The sequence below is a fragment of the Schistocerca serialis genome, chromosome 6 (genome assembly GCF_023864345.2).
Source record: "Schistocerca serialis cubense isolate TAMUIC-IGC-003099 chromosome 6, iqSchSeri2.2, whole genome shotgun sequence".
In the NCBI taxonomy this organism is placed as follows: domain Eukaryota; kingdom Metazoa; phylum Arthropoda; class Insecta; order Orthoptera; family Acrididae; genus Schistocerca; species Schistocerca serialis.
In genome coordinates, this window is record NC_064643.1 from 451184477 (window position 1) to 451208178 (window position 23702).

The 23702-nt window shown below is 38.5% G+C and overlaps 1 protein-coding gene across 3 annotated transcripts in view; it reads left to right on the forward strand.

Moving 5' to 3' along the window:
- The window catches only part of LOC126485149 (RNA-binding protein 25), a 188022-nt gene that overhangs the window by 157195 nt on the left and 7125 nt on the right, over window positions 1–23702 (forward strand). For all 3 annotated transcript variants that reach the window (XM_050108815.1, XM_050108814.1, XM_050108816.1), the window contains one exon: window positions 21117–21263. In XM_050108815.1, the coding sequence (XP_049964772.1) occupies window positions 21117–21263 (147 nt within the window). The remainder of the gene's footprint in view (window positions 1–21116; window positions 21264–23702) is intronic.

The following is a 23702-nucleotide window of genomic DNA, read 5'->3' on the forward strand; positions in this document are numbered from 1 at the left end:
TAGGTGGAATTCCACCTCATACTGACATCTTATACCAATTCATGCTGAGAGAGATCCAAACTCTTTTGGATACAATGCAGTTTTTCTTGTGCAGTGCAAGAACAATTAAATTAAGTCATGATCCTTGTATGTGTTGCTATCATATGAGTCACATTTGACTGAGCCTTCAGACAATAAATAAAGAGTATGAATGAAACAATGCACTAAGGCCAACTTTGCATTTCTGACAGCTTTTACTATGTTTTGTCCATTATCATGAATAACAACATGAATTTTTGCCAGCTGGATGTCCCATAAACTTGGACTTTACTGTAAAGCTATCACTATGTTTTCTGCTGTGTTTTGTCCCTCAAAATGCTTGATGATCAATACTACATGTTTGACATTGAATTCAGGATCGAAATGCGCAATAAAAGTTTAAAAACAGTTTTGATTATGTAAGCACATCTACAAGTTCGCGTGTCATGGAAATAGAATCAGTCTCTAAAAAAGTAATCTTTTAATTTCTCAAACACCTTATGATATATTTCTGGAACTATTTTGTCTGAAAAATTGAGGTGGCTTCGTATTTTATACCACGGCCAAGCGCTAGGGGTCAGTCTTCTAAAACCAGCCCTTTCTACTACATTTACTGCCTCATTGTCAAATGTTATAATTAAGAGATGGTATATTTTGCTTTGAGATAATTAATGTTCCGTGGTTTATGTCTGACGGTTGACTGAAAAGTAATGCCTCCACCTTCGTAACTCTTAAACAGTTGGCAGCATTGGTATACGGCAGGTACTGGCTTTTTCCGTAGCCTCTTGTCTACGGCTCCAATTGGTGGGAAGCCTTAGCATTGAACAGTTGTGCTGTTAGTGTGTAATGTTTGGAACCCTGTGCAGATGGTCGGTCAATGCGATTTAAGCAATGTGCAGTCATTGAATTCTTGACAGCAGAAGGTGTCACTCCAAAGAAGATTCATCAGAGAATGAAAGCAGTTTATGGTGATTGTGTTGATGTGAGTATTGTGTGTCGTTGGGTGAGCAAGTTTAAACTTGTTTAGGTGGGAACATCTGACCTGCATGACAAGCAAAGAGTTGGACATCCAGTGACAGCAACCACGGAATTTCAGAAGCAAAATGTTTGACACATTCATTCAGGGCAATCGTCGTATCACTCAGAGAGAAACTGCAAACACAATCGGCACTTCACAGGAAAGTGTGGGTCACATTTTTGCTTTGCTTGTATATCAGAAGGTCTGTGCATGATGGTACACATTATTGCTTTGCTTGGATATCAGAAGATCTGTGCACGATGGGTACCCTGGATGCTGACTCCTGAAATGAAAGCGCACAGACTTGAAATTTGCCAGGAACTCCTCCCATGTTACGAGAATGGAGGTGACGTCTTTCTCCAGTCAATTGTGACAGGAGACGAAACGTGGGTACACCATTACGACCCGGAGACAAAACGTCAGTCTATGGAATATCGACACAAAGACTTGCCCCAGAAAAAGAAAACAGTGTCGACATCCTCCACATGCCTTCAGAAAAGTTGCTCATCATTGGCAGAAATGTATCCAATTGGCTGGTGATTATGTGGAAAAGTGAATATTGGTAATTAAAGATCACATTCTAAGGATTGTTTCTGCGTTTTATTTATTAAAATATTCCCATCCAAACCCAATTAACAAAGGTGGAGGCATTACTTTTCATTCAACCCTTGTATTTCAGCTCAGTCTTACACACGGTTGCTTTTATAATATCGAAGATTTACTTACATCTGTATCTTGATCTGTAATTTCCTCTTTACGGATTATTTCCATTGTCTGTGAAGTATGTCCATATAGGGTTTTTTTTGAGCCATAATCAATGTCTGTTAGTTAGCTCTTACACAGTTTCACTTTTAAACAAATCGAAAAGTATTGTTGTGGTCTTCAGTCCTGAGACTGGTTTGATGCAGCTCTCCATGCTACTCTATCCTCTGCAAGCTTCTTCATCTCCCAGTACTTATTGCAACCTACATCCTTCTGAATCTGCTTAGTGTATTGATCTCTTGGTCTCCCTCTACGATTTTTACCCTCCACGCTGCCCTCCAATGCTAAATTTGTGATCCCTTGATGCCTCAAAACATGTCCTACCAACTGATCCCTTCTTCTAGTCAAGTTGTGCCACAAACTTCTCTTCTCCCCAATCCTATTCAATACCTCCTCATTAGTTACGTGATCTACCCACCTTATCTTCAGCATTCTTCTGTAGCACCACATTTCGAAAGCTTCTATTCTCTTCTTGTCCAAACTGGTTATCGTCCATGTTTCACTTCCATACATGGCTACACTCCATACAAATACTTTCAGAAACGACTTCCTGACACTTAAATCTATACTCGATGTTAACAAATTTCTCTTCTTCAGAAACGATTTCCTTGCCATTGCCAGTCTACATTTTATATGCTCTCTACTTCGACCATCATCAGTTATTTTACTCCCTAAATAGCAAATCTCCTTTACTACTTTAAGTGTCTCATTTCCTAATCTAATCCCCTCAGCATCACCCGATTTAATTTGACTACATTCCATTATCCTCGTTTTGCTTTTGTTGATGTTCATCTTATATCCTCCTTTCAAGACACTGTCCATTCTGTTCAACTGCTCTTCCAAGTCCTTTGATGTGTCTGACAGAATTACAATGTCATCGGCAAACCTCAAAGTTTTTACTTCTTCTCCATGAATTTTAATACCCACTCCGAATTTTTCTTTTGTTTCCTTTGCTGCTTGCTCAATATACAGATTGAATAACATCGGGGAGAGGCTACAACCCTGTCTCACTCCTTTCCCAACCACTGCTTCCCTTTCATGCCCCTCGACTCTTATAACTGCGATCTGGTTTCTGTACAAATTGTAAATAGCCTTTCGCTCCCTGTATTTTACCCCTGCCACCTTCAGGTCTCACTCCTTTCCCAACCACTGCTTCCCTTTCATGCCCCTCGACTCTTATAACTGCGATCTGGTTTCTGTACAAATTGTAAATAGCCTTTCGCTCCCTGTATTTTACCCCTGCCACCTTCAGAATTTGAAAGAGAGTATTCCAGTTAACGTTGTCAAAAGCTTTCTCTAAGTCTACAAATGCTAGAAATGTAGGTTTGCCTTTTCTTAATCTTTCTTCTAAGATAAGTCGTAAGGTTAGTATTGCCTCACGTGTTCCAACATTTCTACGGAATCCAAACTGATCCTCCCCGAGGTCCGCTTCTACCAGTTTTTCCATTCGTCTGTAAAGAATTCGCGTTAGTATTTTGCAGCTGTGACTTATTAAACTGATAGTTCTGTAATTTTCACATCTGTCAACACCTGCTTTCTTTGGGGGATTGGAATTATTATATTCTTCTTGAAGTCTGTGGGTATTTCGCCTGTCTCATACATCTTGCTCACCAGATGGTAGAGTTTTGTCATGACTGGCTCTCCCAAGGCCATCAATAGTTCTAATGGAATGTTGTCTACTCCCGGGGCCTTGTTTCGACTCAGGTCTTTCAGTGCTCTGTCAAATTCTTCACGCAGTATCTTATCTCCCATTTCATCTTCATCTACATCCTCTTCCATTTCCATAATATTGTCCTCAAGTACATCGCCCTTGTATAAACCCTCTATATACTCCTTCCACCTTTCTGCCTTCCTTTCTTTGCTTAGAACTGGGTTGCCATCTGAGCTCTTGATATTCATACAAGTGGTTCTCTTCTCTCCAAAGGCCTCTTTAATTTTTCTGTAGGCAGTATCTATCTTACCCCTAGTGAGACAAGCCTCTACATCCTTACATTTGTACTCTAGCCATCCCTGCTTAGCCATTTTGCACTTCCTGTCAATCTCATTTTTGAGACGTTTGTATTCCTTTTTGCCTGCTTCATTTACTGCATTTTTATATTTTCTCCTTTCATCAATTAAATTCAAAATTTCTTCTGTTACCCAAGGATTTCTATTAGCCCTCGTCTTTTTACCTGCTTGATCCTCTGCTGCCTTCACTACTTCATCCCTCAGAGCTACCCATTCTTCTTCTACTGTATTTCTTTCCCCCATTCCTGTCAATTGTTCCCTTATGCTCTCCCTGAAACTCTCTACAACCTCTGGTTCTTTCAGTTTATCCAAGTCCCATCTTCTTAAATTCCCGCCTTTTTGCAGTTTCTTCAGTTTCAATCTGCAGTTCATAACCAATAGATTGTGGTCAGAATCCACATCTGCCCCTGGAAATGTCTTACAATTTAAAACCTGGTTCCTAAATCTCTGTCTTACCATTATGTAATCTATCTGATACCTTTTAGTATCTCCAGGATTCTTCCAGGTATACAACCTTCTTTCATGATTCTTGAACCAAGTATTAGCTATGATTAAGTTATGCTCTGTGCAAAATTCTACAAGGCGGCTTCCTCTTTCATTTCTTCCCCCCAATCCATATTCACCTACTATGTTTCCTTCTCTCCCTTTTCCTACTGACGAATTCCAGTCACCCATGACTATTAAATTTTCGTCTCCCTTCACTACCTGAATAATTTCTTTTATCTCGTCATACATTTCATCAATTTCTTCATCATCTGCAGAGCTAGTTGGCATATAAACTTGTACTACTGTAGTAGGCATGGGCTTTGTGTCTATCTTGGCCACAGTAATGCGTTCACTATGCTGTTTGTAGTAGCTAACCCGCACTCCTATTTTTTTATTCATTATTAAACCTACTCCTGCATTTCCCTTATTTGATTATGTATTTATAACCCTGTAATCACCTGACCAAAAGTCTTGTTCCTCCTGCCACCGAACTTCACTAATTCCCACTATATCTAACTTTAACCTATCCATTTCCCTTTTTAAATTTTCTAACCTACCTGCCCGATTAAGGGATCTTACATTCCACACTCCGATCCGTAGAATGCCAGTTTTCTTTCTCCTGATAACGACGTCCTCTTGAGTAGTCCCTGCCCGGAGATCCGAATGGGGGACTATTTTACCTCCGGAATATTTTACCCAAGAGGACGCCATCATCATTTAATCATACAGTAAAGCTGCATGTCCTCGGGAAAAATTACGGCTGTAGTTTCCCCTTGCTTTCAGCCGTTCGAAAAGTATAGTGTACGATAAATTGTATTTACATATTGACGATGTGTATCAAACTAAATTTATCAACGAAACACGCAGTGCGGTAAGAATTGTGTGGGACAGCCCGGCATATCGTCGTATCACTCAGAGAGAAACTGCAAACACAATCGACACTTCACAAGAAAGTGTGGGTCACATTTTTGCTTTGCTAGTATATCAGAAGATCTGTGCATGATGGGTACACATTATTGCTTTGCTTGGATATCAGAAGATCTGTGCACGAAGGGTACCCTGGATGCTGACTCCTGAAATGAAAGCGCACAGACTTGAAATGTTAGTTAGCAAGTTAGTAGCAAGTAAGTAAATTTGGTCAAATGAGTGAGAACCAAACACATCACTACAAGTTTTCCTGTCAGGCTCTGGCCAAATACTTCTGCTTAATAGTCGGCTATTTGTAGAAAGCCCAAAGAATGTTCGGTATTTTGCATACACCTGAATATTCTATTCGTTGCAAGTCTGGTTTATACTTTCTACTTAACTTCATTACTACACTTATGCTGACATTTCTTGTCATTTATTATTGTATTTTGAAATCAATAGCAGGCCTACGACACTGCAGCAGCTGAAAAACTAATAGCAAACATTTATCTTCATTTTGTGAATTGGAGAGGCAGTTTCACATTTCATCCCAAGATTTACTTTCGCGATATTTATCAGAAGAAAGAATCGATTGTAGGAGTGAGTTCCGTGTTAGAAAGAAGATAATCATAAAATTCTGTGCAAGATGAATCGAATTTTCACAATAATAATAATAATAATAATAATAACTGTCGTTCTTTGTTTAACGTTTCATTAAATGACCACATGTGCTTGGTCATTTTCACCAGACACCACACTTCATAAGTTTAACATTCGCATTCACTGACTGCTAACATTAGTAGGTAGTAACTTTGTCTGTTCAGTTGGTAATCCGCTGACTTTTATTTCTAAGTCTGAATAGTTGTCAGTTGTTCTAAAATTCTGTAGACGTGTTAGACTTGCAGTTTTGTTACTGAGTGAGTGAAAGCTGCCAACAATGCACCGACATATTGTTTGACTGCTAACTGTCAGGGTGAGCATGCATACATGGCAAACAGTATTCAATAAATATTGCTAAAGCACACTGCATTGCTCACATTCTTTGCAAAATTAACTTCTCTGTGGCTGCAGTCTCATTAGGAGAAATGGTTTAAGTGATGCTCTTTAATACGTACTTTAGTTGTGATTTTGTATGTGTCGAGGGCTATTAAGTTGAAGATCGACACATTAGGATCAGGGGTATGTAATATCTGCTTTTCTTTTCATATCTATTATTCTTTCTTTAGGTGTAAGGGGGGTTAAACCAAATCCAGTATGCATTGTGAAAATATATATTTCTGTAATGTTCTTATTCTAGAAATTTGTTTTTCACAAATATTTTATTAAATAAAAATATTATTGCACGCCAGGACAGTTGTGTGTCCCAAATGATTTTCTCAGGAAACCAGGACATTCATGTGAAAACTGGGACTGTCCCGGTAAAACTGGGATGTCTGCTCAGCCTACATAAAAGAAAAATAAGTTTCCAAGTGCAATATGGGAACCATCCATAAAAGCTAAGTTCCACATCTGGTGTAAAATTGTGTGTCATTAGTTGCTTGGAAGTAACAGAATAACACTGAAAATGATATTTAACAATAATGGAAATTCCTGGAAAAAACAAAATATTAGGGAAAGGTAACAATTTACCTACAGAGTATCAGTGCGCAGCACACACAAACCTGTGATAGAAAGCAGTTAACTCTAGCTCTTGCTCATTTTCTGGTAAGAGTACACACGTTTGTCTGACTGATAATTCAATACTGATTATCGAAAGCAGTTGCCTGAGTAGGTGGAGCTGATATGGGGTAGGGAGGATGCACGAAAGAAAGGGGGGGGGGGGGGGGAGGGAATTAGAAGGCTAGTGTGAGGCAGGTCTTTTGGCCATGTTTTTCAGCGGCTGTACAAGAGGGAAGGAGTTTCGAGTGTAGAGCATATAAGGGATAGAGGGAAGGAGGGGTTGTACACTGAGGCAATGGGAAACAAGTTACCGGAGGTTTTGCACCAGGGGGATTGAGAGATCTCAAGATATGCTGAAGAGAGAATTCCCACCTGCATAGCTGAGAGAAACTTTTGCTGAAGGGAGTATCCAAATGGCCCGCATAATGAAGAGGTGTTGAAGTCATTAGTGTTATTATGTACAGCATATTTGGCAACTGATTAGTTAAGTATGCGGTTTGCCACAGTTAGGTGGGGGCAATTTTTGCAAGTGGACAATTGGTTACTTGTCATGCCTACATAGAATGCTGTACAGTAATTGCACTGTAGGCTGCTTTCACATGTGGTCTTGACTTTTATTGGGCAGAAGATGCCTCTGACCAGACTGCAGTAGGAAGTGGTGGCGAAATGTATGGGATGGGTCTGGCACGTGTGTTGACTACCCATGGTGTGCAGAATTGGAAGCAGGATTTTAGTAGGGATGGACAAGGATGTATTGTAGTTTGGGTGGGTGATGGGAACACTACTTTGAATGGTGTTGGTAGGATATAGAGGGTGTATATGCCCTGGAGCAGTCGGGAAATCTGGGAAAAACACAGGATTTTTTAATATAGGAAGTAACGGAATTTTTTAGAATTGTGGGAATTTTTCATTATTTAAGTTTTCAGTTAAATTTTTGTAATTTTGACTGTTAGGGACTAATACTCCAACAATTTTACTGTAGCCTGCTACTGCAGAATAATCCTGTAGCAACATACCAAATGAGAGAATAACTCCAAAATAAAACTTTAGTTGCAAAGAAAATGCACCATGTACAACACCAAAGAATGATGTTCACACAAGCATGTGCTAACAGCAAAATGTGTCAAAGGCTTTAGGACGAAAACTGGGCAATATTTCATAACAAGACTGCTTTCAATAAGTGTGACATCATAACTGTTTACATTTGTAACAGGGTGTGAGAAAATACTACGAGCGATGGTTTGAGAAGTGTTACTTTCAAAGTAAGATACCTTTTCTGCAAGATGAGTTACGTTACATTTGAGATTGAGTGATGGATTTCTAAAATTGCAGAATGTCTGACTCTCATTCAGAACTTAACAGTTTGAGGACTAGCCACTTGGAAAAATTTCAGGTCTAGATGATGAGCCATTCATGCTACTTAACAGTGATGCTGTTATTTGCTGACTACATGGTGCTTTGTATGCCATGAATATTGATGTCATTGGCTGGTGAGATCATGTGACATGAACTATGATTGGTTGACAATAGCGCTTCATGCAGTGCAATCTCAGGTTTGTGTTGGCAGTTGCCAGTGTACTTGTGCACATGCACAGAGCTGAATTCATGTAAGAGCAGCACCTTCTCTTACTTCCAACTACTTGATCTGTGGCTGTTAGTTGTATGGGTAGTAGCAGCAAGAAGGCAGATGCTACCTGCGAAAATTTAGCTGGTGCTCCCAAGATGTCAGATTCGTGTGTGCACAGAACAGTTTTGAGCTGTCATGGGATGTGGTTTCCATGTGACTCATGTTTGTTTCATGATTTTGCTGCTTTTCTCCGTTTACAGTTCTGCCAAATAAAAACAAATCAGATTTATGTGGTTAGGAGCTATCAAGTAAATTAAAATCACAGAAGATTAAAATAGGTTAACAGTTTCAGTGTTCTGATTTTATTTCCAGGTTATTAGCAACAAAACTTAACCATCTTGCAGAACAATGAAATTATTTTTGTTGGTTTGCTAAAGAAATTTAGCTGTTATTGATCTTCGCCACAGGGGCAGTCAGTTTATTTGAAATATAGTGTTGCATTTCAAACTATTGGGTGTTTGAATTATAGCTTTTCATTCCACACTATTGGGCATTTGAGATACGGTATAGTGTTTCATTCCGTAGTATTATTCAGTTTACAGTATAGTGTTTCATTCCATAGTATTGGCCAGTTTCAACTGTTTGCTCAATTTCAAGCGCACACTAATTTTCTGGCACATGTGGAATTTTGCCATAATAAAGAACCAGACACGAGATAATACAGTACTGGTATTCAAAGAAAATTGTCATCCCAGAAACCACACCGGACATCTGGACATTTAAATGTGCACTTTTAAGGTGACTTACACATTTTAGTACGGTTTATGAAATTGCAATGCTATTTGAGTATTCTCTGATATCCTGTCTTGTCTAACATAAGACCTTATTATGCTATAAACATACAAACATATGTAAATGTTCACTTGAAGATGACTAAACAGGCAAATTTGATCATTATTGTTGAATAAAATATTTTGTTTCAAATATATTGGCAGCTTTAGGGCATTTTACTAATCTGCCTACCATGAGGGATGATGTTTTTCGATCACAAGACATGTTTCAACTCTTGTCTGGTGCCTCCTCTAGCCTTGACGGTATTTCTTTTGTTGTTTTATGTATTAAATTTACAGAATGCCATTATTTGGTAAATTATAGACTGTGGCACAACGTGTTTTGACTTTGTAACTCCTCACATGACTTTACGTTTATTTCTAGAGTAGAATGTAAACTTCCAGGTCTAGAGTTTGTGGGCTTCACAGATAACCTTGGCAATTTTTTATACAGTTTGAAATAGTAATTACATAACTTATAGTCCAGGGGAAGAGGGTTGGGTAATAGATGTTAAGGTTGTGGAGGAAGGAGCAAATATTGTCCCTGCCTTGATTCCAGATCATGAAAATGCCATCAGTGAGTCTGAACCAGACGAGGGGTATTGGGTGTTGATTGGAAGGATTGCTCCAGATGGCCCATATGTCAGTTGGCATAGGAAGGTACCGAAAGTGAAATAGTTGTGGGTCAGGACAGTGTTTGTGTAGGAAGATTAGGAAGGAGGTAGTGGGCTCGGTAGCAGGATGACATTGGGAAAGGTGGTTTTTCAAGACTGCAAGGCCCTAGGCGTGGCAGATGTTTGTGTATAAGGACGTTGCATCCACAGTGACCAACAAGGAGTCTGGTGCTAATGAGACCAGGAACTGTGGAAAAGCTGTGGAGGAAGTGAGCAGTGTCCTGAATGTAGGATCGGAGCTTATGGACAGTGGTATGTAGATGTCGATCAGATTACGTTTGGGTCAACCCAAATGAAGTGGTCCAATAAAAATTAAGTTGGTTGCTTGACTATTTTTAAATATTTCAAGTTTTTTTATATGTGATTACCCTATAACTGAGAAGTTCAAAACAGTTTTTTTTTAAATTTTACCTGTTACCTTTCACCTTTACTGAATGGCAGCCATTTTCGTTTGTAAGCTCGCGAGGATGTTTCAGTTTAGAGATGTCAGCAAAAATATGAATATCTCTGCACTGGGTTAAGTTACAACATTGTAATTGACATCATTGTTTTTAGAAAAGTGTCCTCTACAACATTTTTTGTTACACAAAATACCCTAAATTAAAAAATAATCAGTCAAAATGACCTCCAAAGTTTGGTATCCAAGTTTTCAAAAATCCACTTTTTAGGCCCAAAAATAACAAACAAGGAGTGATTTATGAGTGTCTGCCCCCCCCCCCCCCCTTTCGTTAGATATCATACACGACTAGCCTCATACAGAGCAAGAATACTTAAACCTTTCCTTAATTATGAATTTTTGAAATTTGAAAATTTTCGTTTTTTGTATAGTTTGGGGTTAGTTATCTCAGGTGGGACTGAATATAAAAATATGATTATTGCACAGTTTGTACACCTATATTATAGCAACGCACTGTAAAAATTTCAACATTGATATCTGACTGTTAACAAAGATATGAATTTTTGAAAATGAGGTGATAATTCACATTACCCTACAACTGATCTTATGGCTGTTGCCTATTCATATGTGATATTGGCAGGATATAATCAATTATTATTGAAGCAAGGTACTGAATTATATACAAAAAGTGGAAACTTCACTGAAATTAACATTTATATTATTTTGACATACTTAGAATAAATATTTTCAATTATTTCTTCAGACAGCTTCTTTGATATAGAATAAGACCTTCCAGTTGCTGTGGTAAGTTGAAGCGCTGAAAGTTTCCTTAAAACATTTTTCATTGGTATCCAAACTATGTCACTAGTAGATTTCTTGAATGATGTTCTTGGGCCATCAGGGTGGTAAAAATGCACAGAAACAGCATTGTTTTCCAAACTTATTCTCTCAACCTCTGCAAGCCACCACTGTCCATTGTACACACATGCCAACATGTTATGCAACATTAAAGACAGAGATGTAATTTTACTGACACAATAATCCTAATAAATTTCAGTTTCTGATTTTACATAGCATCGAACTAAGTTTTCTGCAATGCCAAGGAATTTGTGGAAATGCCTTGTTCCTTTTATTGCTATACAGTTTTCAAATCTGGTTGAAGTGTTGTTTCCATATGCAGAACCACTTCTTCTTTCTTGATCAGAAAATAGGTAATGCCTTTAATATTATCCTTGCAATAGACATACATGTCCTGTACAGTGATAACTTGGTTGCATTTTTACCATGGCAAGATGCAAAAAAGTGCCATTGAGCCTCCAACCCAAAGTCTACTTTGTGGTTGCACTGATTTGAAAAGTTCTTTTTGTTATTATACTGACCATCACTTCCACCTGAAAAGTGTATCAGCTTCTCAACCTTGGGAAAATTTTCTTTTATGTAATTCATTACATACTTTCGAAACATATCTACAGCCAAAGTGTTGTGCTCCAAGTAGTCACTTACAATGCAAATTGAAGAACTGCAAACTTCATCTTTATCATTTTTGAAGTAGAGAATAAATGGATGCACTGTTGCCTGGTCATTGACTCATTGGTACCCAGGTATTGTATCCTGAATCACAAATGTAAAATTCTCTGCAAAATCGGGTAGCACTATGCATTCATTTTAATGAAGTTGTGCTTTTTTGTCCTTCAAAAACTTACTTTGGATTTTAGAAACATTATGGTGACTTTTGAGTTTTTGTAAGTTATCAATTAAAGATTCCAAGTACTCTTCCTGAGATTTAACCACTGTTATCATTTCTGCCCTGTCAGTTGTGACCCACTGTTTGAAGGTAATACTGTCTGGCATTTCCTCATCATATTCGTGAAGCAATTCAACAATTCAATAATGGTTTCCTTACTAGGGCATTTATTACGCAAATCCATCATGCAGTCATAACTGTTACCGTCACAGACCATTAAATCTAGTAATGCTTTGCAGTTAATATCACTGATTTTTGCACCCACAATCATCAGTTTGATGTTTTGATGATATAAACAAACACATACGGAGTGTGTCCCTGAGGATCCAGCCAAAATGCACCACTTAGGGTGGAGGTCACAAAATTTTGACCTTCCAGTTTTGCATTCAGGATGAGAATTTTTGAAAGCTACATAAAGTTCATTTGGTATGTGCGGTTGGATATTGGTGTGTGTGCGAGTGTATATCTGTCCTTTTTTCCCCCTAAGGTAAATCTTTCCGCTCCCGGGATTGGAATGACTCCTTACCCTGACCCTTAAAACCCACATCCTTTCGTCTTTCCCTCTCCTTCCCTCTTTCCTGATGAAGCAACCGTTGGTTGTGTAAGCTTGAATTTTGTGTGTATGTTTGTGTTTGTTTGTGCATCTATTGACCTGCCAGCGCTTTCGTTTGGTAAGTCACATCATCTTTGTTTTTAGATATAAAGTTCATTTAAATTTGACAGCACTAGTCATTTCTGCTTTGTTACTATAACTTCATTTATAACAACTCTTTTGCTATCGTAGCAACCAGGCCACATTCTACTGTTTTTATCATCTTTAAAAAACTGCTGGATCTTTTTAATTGTTTCTTCACTTTTACCTACTCCTTTCTTCTTTCCTAAAACTGGAAGAATGCCTTGCTCTTTCACTAATTTTTGGGTTAGTTTAACTAAACAATGTGAAACCTTGAATTCATGAACTAATTTTTCTCTTGAACATGAGTCAGGGAGCAATCTTAAAATTTTAACTTTCAGAAACTAGAAAAAGGCTGAAGTGAAATGAGTGCAGCCTAAGACATCAGTATTGCTCATAACAATGTTTCTCATTCCGAACCACACACACTACTGCCCAAAGGAGAGTAGTTGTTTGACCACAGCCACCTACAAGCAGGAGATGATCTCTACATTGTTTAACAAGCAAGAAGGGACCCACATCAAACAGCAGGTGCAGTTACAACCACATTTAACAAGACTACAAGGCACACAGTTTCACGCTCCACATTGGCACTGCAAATGCGTTGGGATGGTCTCTTTGCTTGATGACCGGTACCTTATGCTCTGTTGATACCTTCGCATCAGCGGCTCTGTTTGTAATGGTGTCAAGAACATAGGGACTGGACCATCGAGGAGTTGAGTCAGACACTCTTCTTGAATGAAAGCAGATTCAGTCTGGCAAGCAAACGACACCAACTTGAGCTCGTACACTACACGATCAAAAGTATCCGGACACTCCCAAAAACATATGTTTTTCATATTAGGTGCATTTTGCTGCCACCTACTGCCAGTTACTCCGTATCAGCAACCTCAGTAGTCATTAGACATCGTAAGAGAGCAGAATGGGGCTCTCCGCGGAACTCACGGACTTCAAACTTGATCAAGTGATTATGTGTCACGTGTGTCATACATCTGTATGTGTCCACACTCCTAAACATCCCTGGGTCCACTGTTTCCAGTGCGATAGTGTAGTGAGGGGACATGTACAGCACAAAAGCGTACAGGCCAACCTCGTCTGTTGACTGGCAGAGACCGCCAACAGTTGAAGAGGGTCGTAATGTTTAATAGGCAGACATCTATCCAGACCATCACACAGGAATTCCAAACTGCATCAGGATCCACTGCAAGTGCTATGACAGTTTGGCGCCAGGTGAGAAAACTTGGATTTCATAATCGAGCGGCTTCTCATAAGCCACACATCTCGCCGGTAAATGACAAATGATGCCTCACTTTGTGTAAGGAGCGTAAACATTGGAAAATTGAACTGTGGAAAAACATTGTGTGGAGGGACGAATTACAGTACACAATGCAGCGATACCAAGGCAGTGTGTGGATATGGCGACTGCCCGGTGTATGTCATCTGCCAGCATGTGTAGTGCCAACAGTAAAATTTGGAGGCGGTGGTGTTATGGTGTGGTCATGTTTTCCATGGAGGGGGATTGCACCCCCTCGTTTTGCGTTGCACTGTCACAGCACAAGCCTATATTGGTATTTTAAGCACATTCTTGCTTCCCACTGTTGAAGAGCAATTCTGGGATGGCGATTGCATCTTAAAAGATGATCGAGCACCTGTTCATAATGCACGGCCTGTTTCGGAGTGGTTACATGACAATAACATTCCTGTAATGGAGTGGCCTGCGTAGAGTCCTGACCTGAATCGTATAGAACACTTATGGGATGTTTTGGAATGCCAACTTCATGCCAGGCCTCACCGACTGACATCAATACCTCTCCTCAGTGCAGCACACCATGAAGAATGGGCTGCTGTTCCCCAGGAAACCTTTGAGCACCTGATTGAACATATGCCTGTGGGAGTGGAAGCTGCCATCAAGGCTGATTATTGGCCAACACCATATTCAATTCCAGCATTACCAATGGAGGGCACCATGAACTTGTATGTCATTTCTAGCCAGATGTCTGGATACTTTTGATCACATAATGTATTTCAAGGAGAAAAAGGCACACTTCCAAGATATTAGCCCCACATTAGATGAAAATTTGGGCCATAATTCTCATAATACTCATTTATGAACTTCCAAATGTCCGCACCCAGTAGCTGAGTGGCCAACGCGACAGGCTGTCAGTCCTAAGGGCCTGGGTTCAATTCCTGGCTGGGTCGGAGATTTTCTTGGCTCAGGGACTGGGTGTTGTGTTGCCCTAATCATCATCATTTCATCCCCATCAATGCATAAGTTGCCGAAGTGGCGTCAAATCAAAAGACTTGCACCAGGCAAACGGTCTACACGACGGGAGGCCCTCGTCACACGACATTATTATTACTTCCAAATGTACAGCTTTTTAACTTTCACATGTACTGGTTGTTAATCAGTCGCTGTGCCCCACTGTAGCAACCTAATGCCATAGCAGTGGAGTAATAATCAAAGCCAATCCTATTGATGAGACATTGAAGGCAAAGGAAAAGGATGGAAGAGGTGGACACATCTGTCCAACATGTTTTGACATCATTTTCGAGAACACTTTGTTCTACATGAAAGATAGTAATATGAGAATTTAATTGTCAACTTCAGGTACATAGTCATTCAATATTATTTCAACAGTATTCTCGTGTCGATATTTTGCAGCTGCATACACACCTCAAAATCAGTGACTAAACCTAAGTAACTGAAGAATTATTATGAAGTGAAATGAAATGAAGTTACTGACATTTGATTTAAAATTTAATCTTGCCATTCATGTTGAAGAATTGTACATCTCCTGCAAATGTGCTCCATGTTAACATCCAAAGAAAATAATACACTACAGAAATGTTAATAATGATATAGTACTATGCTAATTATTTAATGATACACTCTTTCTTTTCATTCCTTTACTCTGCATTTGTGAATCACAGCATAAAAATGTTCAAAGCAGAGAGATATTTGGCACCAGCTGCAGGTTAGAAACCCTGAACTTTGACACACAGAACAAATTATCTTTACCAAAACTGTATTTCATAAACCTCTTGCTCATTCCTTTGTATAGTACTTCACACTTGAGCATAAGTGACTGCAGGGGGTCAGAGCAAGTGGCAAACACTGATTCATACTAAAGTTTAAAAGGTGTGCCTTCAGAAGGTCGTGGTCATAATAGCATACTGTCAGAAGTATGGCCCAAAGTTTGTCATGTTGAAGGAATCATCAATAAATAGTGGTGCTTCAGTGTAATTATTGTCTCTGAACAAATGTTTCATTTCTGTTTGTCTTATTGCGTATTTCTTTTGGCTTGTCTTATTGCGTATTTCTTTTGGTTACCATCTGCACTAAGCTACAGCAGTTATTTCTGTGTATGAACCAAGTGTCATTGAGCTGTGATATTCGGTGGTGATTCATCATGTGAAGTAATTTAGTTTTGAACACCGGAGTGTTGTCCTTGTCTTTGCCTATGGCTTATTGCTATTTTTCTCAGAATTTCAAATATCTTACACCTTTTTATGTCAATGAAACCTATGAAATCATCTTGACTTTCCTAAAGTCTCACCTCCATTGTCAAGCATAACTTCAAAATTGCCTTTCTGTGTATGATCCAAGTGTCATTGAACTATGAGATTTGGCAGTGATTCATCACCTTTACTGCCTTTACCTTTGCTAAAGTGAAACTGACTAGCTTGTTGCAGATTCTCTTTTTTCTTCTTCCTCTTTCCAGTTGTTAGTGTCCTGCCTCATAGTTCTACACACTACCTTGGGTAAAATTCTGGTTGTCATTACCCGTAATGAATTTAGAAATTTCTGTAGGAATTTTATGTATACTACTACCTCGTTTCATCGCAAGTTTTCTTTAGCTCCATAAAACTCTGAATCTAATACTGGAATCCCCATGTACTTCTAATAAACTCGTGTCATCTTCTATCTTGTCATCAGAGATTTTCTTTTTCCCCCTCATCCTTAATGGCCATCAATGTACTCTTTCCAGCAATTCAAACTGTCCTCTGCATTTAATTGTGAATTTCCCTTTTGCATTTGTAATACTGTCCCCTTTGCTTTTAAATTTTCTGATAGTTATTTTTATTTTTATTTATGCTGAATCTGTTCTTCTGACAGCCATTTCCTGATAAAGTTCTTCAGATTTTTCCTGCAGCCATTTATCTTTAGCTTCAGTACTCATCCTATTGATTACATTTCCTTAATTTGTCAGTCATTGAAGAATTTCTTTCATTACACAAAATTTCCTTGCAGTTAGCTTTCTTGTACCAATATTTGTTCTATCTCATATTTTTTTGTGTATATCCATTCCTTGTCAGCTAAACCAGCCACCATCAAATTCATTATTGTGTTATCACAATCGTGTAAGAAGTGTGAACATATTCCATAACTGCTTAACACTCCTCCTGATTTTAACTGAATCTTCCGTGAAAAGCACCAAAAAATAAATGTCTGAAGATGAAGATGGCCTTGTAAGCTGATAACTGGATAACACAACAAAAGTAATAATGTGGAACAAAAGCAAACTAGTGCTTTTCATTTATTACTCCTCCTGATGGTTTTCTCAAACTTGAGCCTACTTGTCATCACTAATAAATTATGATAGGAGTCTATATCTGCAACTGGGTACATCCGCAGCTCGTGGTCTAGTGGCCAGTGTTGCTGCCTCTGTATCACGGAGTGCTGGTTTCGATTCCTGGCCGGGTTGGTGATTTTCTTTGCCCGGAGCTGGGTGTTTGTGTTTTCCTCGTCACTTCATCATGATGTTGCATCTGGGTACAGCTTGACACAGTATCAGATTTCGGACTCTGTCTCATCTGGATACAATGCAGCTGGTGTCATCCTGTCTCTCTTCTGTTTCCCCAAGTAAACCAGTATATCACTTCGTCTTGTGAATTATGAGACGTGTGTTTACTATTACTAGCTGAAATTTGTTGCAGAACATAGCAGTCTTTCTCCACATGCATTCTGGTTCCTGAGTCCATATTCTCCCACTGTTCTGCATTTTATTCCTTCCCTTACCATAGCATGTAAAGTACTCAAGCGTATTAGATTTTCAACTCTGTTAACATACTGAATTACCCATTCAGTTTGTCTCACACTCTATCTTGTCACTTTTGGCTTGTGACATCAACATGTATAACTGAACTATTGTTGTTGTAAAAGGTTTGATACTGACTACTGACTATGATGTGAAAGATAAAATCACTGGGAAAGGTAAAATCACTGGAGTGTTTGCAGCAACCCCCCCCCCCCTTCCCCCCCCCCCTGCCCCCACACACACACACACACACACACACATATTCCTATTCATAATGAAACCTGTGTCTGCTATACCCTTTTCCGATTCTGTTGATATTACCCTATAGTCATCTGAGCAGATAAGTATATCCTCTTTGTATTTTGCTTCACTATAGACTGAACTTTTGCACTTTCCCCTTCAGATTTTCTAACTTTTCTACCATTTTCAGACTTTTGACTTCCTACTCTCCAATGCTTGCAGTTGATAATGAAAGAAAGACTTAAGAAAAATCAATTCATGTTCATAGTATTTGTCAATGTGCAAAAAGTGTTTGACAGTGTAAAACAGTGCAAGATGTTTGAAAGTTTGAGAAAAATGGGGTTATCCTATGTGGAGAAATGAATAATAAATTATATGTACAAGAACTAACAACAGTGGAAGACAGGAAAGAAATGCTATCATTAAAAAGGGTGTAAAACAAGGATGCAAACTTTCCACCCTACTATTCAGTCTGTACATAAAAGTGGTGATGGAAATGAAAGAAAAGTTCAAGAAAGGTATTACAGTTCAGAGTGAACGGATATCAGTAGTAAGATTTGTTAATGACATTGCTATCCTAAGTGTAACTGAAGAATTATTACAGGATGCATTGAATGGAACAAACGGTCTAATGAGTGTAGGATATGGATTGAGAGTAAACCAAAGAAGAGACAAAAGTAATAAGGAGTAGGAGAAATGAGATAAGTGATAAACTTACCAAAATTTGGGAACACAAAGTGCCCGAAGTTAAAGAAGTTAACTATCTTGGAAACAAAATAACACGTCATACGAAGCAAGGACGACACAAAAAATCGAATTAGTAAAAGCAGAGGGTATTCCTGGCCAACAGAAGTCCGTTACTGTCAAACATCAGCGTTAACCTGAGGAAGAAATTCCTTAGAATGCACATTCGCAGCACGTAATTATGTGGCAGTGATTCATGGACTAACAGAATAAAAGCATTTGAATGTGCTGCTGTAGAAGAATGTTGAAAATTAGAGGGACTGATAAGAATTAGATTTAGATTCTTTATTAGCCATTGACCGCAAGTAGTGCAATGGGCTTTATATTTATATACAGTGGCAATCACCATATTAATTACTATTCACATTGCATGTACAAGTAATTTGTCCTATATTAACCTGTGGTCCAGAATTTTAAAGCTAATACTAAAACTCAGTTTGTACAATACTAGTATCCAACAATCCTCTTAAACTGTAGAATGGATTGTTTATTAACCATTTATGCAACTTTTAAATTTTGTGAAAAGTGTATTAATTGCAGAATGTGGCATTTTATTTAAAAATTTCAAACGATTCAGGATTTGCTTCTCTGGAGAATCTGTGAAAAAACAAATGTATGCAGAAGTGAAAGGATGATAGGACATCTGCTCGGACAGCAGACAATGATTTCCATGGTAGCAGAGGGAACTGTTGTGGGTAAAAACTGTAGGGAAAGTAAGAGAGTGGAATATGTCTGACAAATAATTGAAGATATAGGGTGCAAGTTCTATTCTGAGATAAAGAGATTGGCCCAAAAGATGAATTTGTGGCACGTGGGATTCAAGCTGTAGAAGACTGAGGATGGCGGGGAGATACAGAATCTTTTGCCAATAGAGAAGTGATCGTGGCACTTCTGCAATTACAGGCTACATCTCCTACAGTTACACATTGTACGTCTTTTATGCAAAGGTTTCATTTGCCGTCTACTTCCTCCTGTTGTAAAACACTGCTGATTCTTCCATCTTTAGGCACACTTTACTATTGGAATAGCAAGTTGATGTCCTGAATCTCTATTTGTTCCTCCATCATAAAGTTCATCTGCAGAATGAGGGTGACACATTGCAACAGAAGCCATTGTTGTATGATTTGTAGTCAAAATCTACATACACACACACACACACACACACACACACACACAGAGAGAGAGAGAGAGAGAGAGAGAGAGAGAGAGAGAGAGATAGTGTTTATTGATTCCTACAGCCTTATATGAGCCCATGTCTCCAGATGTCTGTCCACTGTCACTTTGCAGCACTATAATCACCTGTTTCTTCCTCATCTGCTTCTTCCTGTTCTTTTGCCCTCACAAAAAAACTATGTGCTTTTACATTGGATTCTCATCCTAATGTTTGATACCAAAAGTTTAGTTTTCAGTTTACAAAACTTCTATTAATCTATTAATCTTCTTGTTTGCATGTATTTTTTTTCACAGTCATTTTATAGACTGAGGCTCTGACTTTTGTAGAGGCATTGTTTTTCAAACCATTGATTATCTTGTCAACATAGTAGGAACACCACGGTTCTATTCCCTTCATTCATATCATTTTGCACAACTCGTTGGTGAATATTTCATGATAACTTTGAAGTTAATGACACTGAATATCATTATAACTTACAGCACCATCCTCCTCCCTCCTCTTGCCGGCCGGTGTGGCCGAGCGGTTCTAGGCGCTTCAGTCTGGAACCGCGAGACCGCTACGGTCGCAGGTTCGAATCCTGCCTCGGGCATGGATGTGTGTGATGTCCTTAGGTTAGTTAGGTTTAATTAGTACTAAGTTCTAGGCGACTGATGACCTCAGCAGTTAAGTCGCATAGTGCTCAGAGCCATTTGAACCAATCCTCCCTCCTCCCCAACCTTCCAATTTATGCTCGTCAGAAACGTGTTGATACATACAAGTAAAAATTGATATCTTGCAACAGTTCCTATTTAAGAAGACAGTTGTTTTTAATAGTAGGTAATAAATGTACTTGCAATTTCATTTCATCCGTGATATTCAGAAGGCAAATAAGGCTTTTCATCTCTGTCCCCTCAATATTATATGTAAATAAAACCCGTAAAAACTTCTTGATATTGTAGACTGTATCAATCTGCTGATGATAATAGATTGTATGCAAAGAAATGGAAGTTGTGGTCCATTTTTTGGGTAAATACTTTTATTTATTTTGAAAACTAGAAATATGCAGCTTTTGTGTCAGGGTCAAAAGAATTGTGAAGCTCATAACATTTACCAAAAATTATTATTTCAAGTCTAACGTTTCAAAGTAATTTCATATAATTTGGTGTTGTGTACTATTAATTGTTGTATTTTTCTTGCAGCATCTAATGGAAAGGAGGATACGACCTTGGATTAACAAAAAAATTATAGAATATATAGGTGAACCAGAACCTACGTTAGTTGACTTCATTTGTTCGAAGGTTTTGGCAGGTAGTGCACCACAAGGCATTCTGGACGATGTTCAAATGGTAAGTTCTATTAATGAAGTCTTGTTTATTATACTGCTCCATCTTGATCGTGATCAAGACGGAACATTAATATAATCAGTACTTTCCCTTATAATTTTATGACATTATTTGTAGTATGGATGGAAACCTTTCACTTCATCAAAACTTAAACTTCTTCAAGCAACCTTTATAATACAGTTATTTTTGGTAGTAGTGAAACTGTTTGCCAATTAAAAGTGGCAAATCAATGATGAACGGAAATGTGCGAGTACAAAGGAAAGAAAGAGTAAATCTGTTGAAAAATATTGAGGAATAATAAAGTATGTGATTTTTCTTCTTCCTCTTCTTCTTCTTCTTCTTCTTCTCAAGGTGGCTGTTTGCAGAAAATTTATATCAAGATTCCAAATAAGTGACAATAATGCTACATGTGTCCTGCTGCCATCTATAAAGATAGAACATGAAAATTCATATTTTTAATTTGTATTGATTTAAAATTAGTGCTGAGAATTAAAAAGTTGCTCAGTTGGAAATGGAAAGTGAAGACAAGACGCTGTATACAAAGTGAGGTGACGTGGCAAGGGGGGGGGGGGGGGGAGATATATAGGATAGTCAGAAATAGGCTGATAAGCCTGTAAGGATGTTTTAGGGTAGGTTGTGCTGAGAAATAATTGTTAATAAAATGATAGATACATCGCAGCACCATTTCTGAGTTAATAAGCATTGAAGTTAGAAAACCAGACTGTTGCTTGCACAAATTTATGTGGCACACCAGAGATGTTGGTGCCAAACATGGTCTTCATTTGGTTTCCTACATCTGAACAAGAGAGCAGTACAGAAATTGGGCGTGGGATGGCAGTAAGAACGGAAATCAGCCAAAGGATGAGCAATCTCGTGAGCAATCATCTGAAATACACTATGAGAACTGACACTAATTGTACCTGGTGGTCCACTTGAATTTGTGTGTGCATTGGCCTGATTGGGTAACTTCAATGCTAATTATCTCAGAAGTGGTGCAACGTATGAAATTTTTTCTTAACCATTATTTCCCAGCACGACCTACTCTGCATGACCCATACAAGCTCTTCAGACTCATTCTCACCATCCTTAATATACTTTTTGAAGAGAACATTCTAATGAAAGAATTGGAAACTGATGAAGGACCTGGAAAAAGGCCACCATTTAGTTTATGAAGGGTAACGTATAAAGTTCTTGACCTGAGACAGTAATGATGTTGATAACAATTAAAATTTATTTTTGTTATGTAAGTACATGTCGAACACTAACGACTAAAGAGTAAACTTGATCTGTGCAATATTTTTTTATATGGTGGTATTAATTAGTTACATTTTGTTGAAATTAGTAAACTGCAACACAGCACCATTCATTGGATGGTGTATTACCAGTGGAAATTCGCCCAGAATTTGTGAAGAGGTGTAAGGAATTTGCCCCTTCTTTTTCAAAAATTTGACTTTATGTATGTTGAAACCTATCCATATACTGAATGTCAGAAAACTACATGCACTGATGAAAGCAGAAAGTATACAATTGGAAGCCGGCCGAAGTGGCCGTGCGGTTAAAGGCGCTGCAGTCTGGAACCGCAAGACCGCTACGGTCGCAGGTTCGAATCCTGCCTCGGGCATGGATGTTTGTGATGTCTTTAGGTTAGTTAGGTTTAACTAGTTCTAAGTTCTAGGGGACTAATGACCTCAGCAGTTGAGTCCCATAGTGCTCAGAGCCATTTGAACCATTTATACAATTGGACAGTTGCTGTAACTGTGTTGGAAGTAGGACTATAGTACATTTTAGGTAAAGAATTAACTGGGAGGGAGCTTAGTGCAAGATGGGTGCCACATTTGTTAAATGCTGACTGAAAATTAATGTTTGAACCTTTTGAAAGAATTCCACTGATTTTTCTGTGCCATATTGTAGCATTTGAGCCATATTGTAACTATTAATGAGAATAGATAATCCTTTTTATGTCAGAAAGGAAATGGCAGTCAAAGCTGTGGGTGAAAGCTGGTAGTTGTGGTGAAATAGATTATATCTTCCAGAAATATTGTGGCTGGTATTTTTTGGATACAAAAGCAGTCATCTTTATCTGAAGATGATTTTTATGGCAATCATCTTTATCTGAAGATGATTTATGGCAACCATAGATGTCTATTCAGTAGATCTTCCAGAATCCCACTTCTAGGGTGGAAGGTACTCACTGGAGAAATTATTGGAAAAAGTGCTGAAGGGCCTTAGAAGTAAGTGATTGTCTTTGTTAAAACAGACTTTGCTTATAAATTCCTGAATAATGGCGGTATATGTGAAGTAAATATATCCTTTCCCAGCTGTGGACCTTTCTTGGACCATAATAGCCTTATCTGCTGATACCTTTGCGGCATGGTGCTGCTGTTAGTTGTTGAAGACGGTGGTTGTGCTTCACGTCCATGGAATATGAGCAATGAACTGTGA